At 44.9% G+C, this 3,513-nt stretch overlaps 1 protein-coding gene across 1 annotated transcript; it reads right to left on the bottom strand.

Annotated features, from left to right (window-relative positions):
- Positions 1-254: 254 nt before the first annotated feature.
- LOC138964821 (uncharacterized) lies at positions 255-3,058 on the bottom strand. The gene is made up of 4 exons (XM_070336857.1): positions 2,881-3,058; positions 1,988-2,308; positions 1,268-1,366; positions 255-735 (listed from the first exon to the last, which is right to left on the bottom strand). The coding sequence occupies exons 1-4, from the start codon at positions 3,043-3,045 to the stop codon at positions 535-537; spliced, it is 786 nt and encodes a 261-aa protein (XP_070192958.1). The 5' UTR covers positions 3,046-3,058; the 3' UTR covers positions 255-534.
- Between the last annotated feature and the right edge of the window lie 455 nt (positions 3,059-3,513).

Genomic DNA, 3,513 nt, shown 5'->3' with positions numbered 1-3,513 from the left:
AGCTGTTTTTTAGGCAACATTTATGGCCCCTGCGACCTTGACCTTGAAGCAAGGTCAAGATGCTATGTATGTTTTTTGGGGCCTTGTCATCATACACCATCTTGCCAAATTTGGTACTGATAGACTGAATAGTGTCCAAGAAATATCCAACGTTAAAGTTTTCCGGACGGACGTCCGGACGTCCGGACGGACGGACGGACGGACGACTCGGGTGAGTACATAGACTCACTTTTGCTTCGCATGTGAGTCAAAAACTGAGTTTACTTCAAAGTGTGGGAAGATCCCCCCACACCTTGAAGTAAAATATGGGTTTACTTCAAAGTGTGGGGCACATCCCCACACTTTGAAGTAATTTACTTCAAAGTGTGGGATTACTTCAAAGTGTGGTGCAACACTCGTGCAAGCATCGTATTACGATCAGGAAAAATACAGAATTCTTTTCCCTTTTGCCATTGGTCCTGGACACTTTTTCTGTCCGTTCTTTTCGAGAAGCGAGCCAGAACATCAGAAAATTGACACATGAGTCAAGGGACGTTAGTCTCCTGACAAGCCAGTCTGAGGGTTGTGTCCCTTGGTGGGGGGTCTGCTGTCACCGAACATGTAATCACTGTCAGTGCTCCCGATGGTGCCACGAGAGTGTACCTTGTCCACAGATGTTGTTCCTGGCAGTACTACGTTGGACTTTCCACCTAGGTTCAGGCTGACGACCTTCTTCGGTGCGTATGTTGAGCCCCTCTGGGGGAAGAAAAGAGTGTCAGCCCTTTGTTGTTTGCGGAAACGTGTAGGACTGGTTATGTTGTTGTTGCTGTGGTGCTGTTGACGTAATGTGGTTGATGTGTTGTTGCTGTTTTTTTTATTTGTGTGTGTGTGTGTGTCTGTGTTAGTGTGTGTGTGTGTGTGTGTGTGTGTGTGTGTGTGTGTGTGTGTGTGTGTGTGTGTGTGTGTGTGTGTGTGTGTCCGAGTCACATTTAAAAACACAAAACAAAAAATGGTGTGTGTGTGTGTGTCATGTGTGTGTGTGTGTGTGTTTGTGTGTGTGTGTGTGTGTGTGTGTGTGTGAGAGAGAGAGAGAGAGAGAGAGAGAGAGAGAGAGAGAATATAAATAGAAAGAGACAAACAGACAGAGAGACAGACAGACAGAGGAGGTACAGGCCGACAGAGACAGAGAGAAAGAGAGGCTCCATCGGAACCGGAATGCAAATAACAGGCAGACACACAGAAACGTAGCAATGAATCAGAAGAAATACAATTGCAAATAGCCAGAAACCTTTTCAGAAGGGTCTTTGATAATACTGCCCTGCTTTGACAGAGCAATGGCGGACCTAGCATTGTTGGTTGACAGAAGCTCGTTGTCTGCTTGTTCCCCCTGCAACAAATCGCCACGGAGACACGTTACTCAACACTGGTATTACCGCAAGCATGTTCTGCATCATCATCATCATCATCACCATCACCATCATCATCACCATCATCATCATCATCATCACCATCATCATCATCATCATCATCATCATCATCATCATCGTCTTCATCCTCCTCATCATCCTCCTCCTCCTCCTCATCATCATTATCATAATCATCGGCGTCGTCGTCATCATTATCGGTATAACATTCTTCATCTTCAGCAAATTTCTCCACGTGACATTATAGGCCAGTCATCACCATCATCATCATCATCTTCTGCGTCATCATCTTTTGCGTCATCATCTTCTGCATCATCATCTTTTGCATCATCACAATCGGCATCATCTTCAGCAATCTTTCCCACGTGACATCATAGGCCAGTCTTCATCATCGCTATCATCTTCTTTATCTTTAGCAACCTTTCCCACGTGACATTAAAGACCAGTCTTCATCATCGGTATCAGTATGAAATACTAAGAGGTAGTAGTAATCTAGACCGTTATCGTTTGTCAATCCAGGGAGGTTCACACGAGTATGAGGCAATGTAACACAGTGGAAACTCCGGTGTAACACGTATAGTTACCTCACGAGAACTGCTGCGCGTTGTGCGTTCGGAACGGCTTTTTCCGAAGTCAGAGCTGCAGGAAATGTCCGACGAGGTGTTATCGGAACTAGATGAGCTGCTCGCCAAACCGGTGTTTTTATTCTCCGCACTACTGCCAATGCGCGTGCCGAATGTGTGCGGCTTGGTCCTTTTCTGGTCCTTTTTGGGGTTGTCATAGCTGCCATCGCTGTTCATACTACTGGGGTCCAGCACAAAACCGCTGACATAGTTGACCATTATCCGGTGTTTGACCAGAGCTGGCCCCCAACTATCTTCCGGTGACATCAAGGCTTGGATTTTCTGTCATGGTTTCATAGGGAAACAGAATTGATAATAAAGGTAGTTGCAGATAAAATCAAAAAACCAAAAAAAACCACCAATGAAACAACCGTTACAAGTATTCGTTTTAATTTTTAAACAAAAAAACAATACATTTCGAGGCCATCAAACCATGGATAGTATGTGAAGTTCCAAAGCTCTAGCTTCAAAGATGTTAAAGAAAATGGTAACTTTTCATTTCATGAACCACAAATGACGCTGCCGTGACCATCAATGACTTGGTCAACTTGTGTGTGTGTGTGTGAGTGTGTGTGCGTGTTATTTTGTGTGTGTGTGTGTGTGTGTGTGTGTTATTTTGTGTGTGTGTGTGTGTGTGTGTGTGTGTGAGTGTGTGTACGTGTTATTTTGTGTGTGTGTGTGTGTGTGTGTGTGTGTGTGTGTGTGTGTGTGTGTGTGTGTGTGTGAGTGTACTCGCGCGTGTATGCATGTGTCCGCAGTCTGGTTGAAGACTTTTTAGTTTACTTTGCTTTTTAGGCCCGCAAATTGATCAAATGTTTTGATATCACTTCAAGCAACTTGTTTCTTTTCTTTACCTCAAGACACGTTTCGGGCCGCGGTCTCTTGAGCAATGAAATTAACATGACGATAACGATGCTGCTGGGAGGACCAAGCTTCATAAGGTTGAGCAGAATCTTCCACCCGTAGCCGCTGTACAGTTCCTTGGTCAGTGGCTCAACCTCCGTTGTTTTCAATTGCATGGTCCAGGACAGTACGGCAGTCTGCCGGATAGAAACACATTAGTAACGTTAACTGATTGTGCTTTCCCTATGAACTTTGTTTTAATGTGAGTGTGTGTACGTGATTGTATGTGTTGTGTGTGTATATATATATGTGTGTGTGTGTGTGTGTGTGTGTGTGTGTGTGTGTGTGTGTGTGTGTGTGTGTGTGTGTGTGTGTGCGTGCGTGCGTGCGTGTGTATGTGAACAACAACAACAACAACAACAACAACAACAACAACAACAACAACAACAACAACAACAACAACAACAACAACAACAACAACAACTAGGTCTCAAAGAACCTCCGAATAGTTTTAGGCAAACAGACATTTTCGTTAGGTTCCTGAAGAAAAAAAGAAAACAAAGGGGGGGGGGGGGGGGGGCGGAGTGGTAGGGATAGGGGAGGGGGGAGGCGGGGGTAACGGGGTTGGGGGGAAAATTGTAACG

Source organism: Littorina saxatilis, linkage group LG4 (assembly GCF_037325665.1).
Source record: "Littorina saxatilis isolate snail1 linkage group LG4, US_GU_Lsax_2.0, whole genome shotgun sequence".
Lineage (NCBI taxonomy): Eukaryota > Metazoa > Mollusca > Gastropoda > Littorinimorpha > Littorinidae > Littorina > Littorina saxatilis.
Note: the sequence above shows the minus strand (reverse complement) of the source record. Positions and strands in the feature narration are given on the sequence as shown.

Coding starts and splice junctions, on each gene's coding strand:
- LOC138964821 (XM_070336857.1), bottom strand. CDS start 3,045: ATGCAATTGAAAACAACGGAGGTTGAGCCACTGACCAAGGAACTGTAC. Junction 2,309..2,880: donor GGCCCGAAACGTGTCTTGAG/GTAAAGAAAAGA, acceptor AAACCATGACAG/AAAATCCAAGCCTTGATGTC. Junction 1,367..1,987: donor CGCGCAGCAGTTCTCGTGAG/GTAACTATACGT, acceptor GATTTGTTGCAG/GGGGAACAAGCAGACAACGA.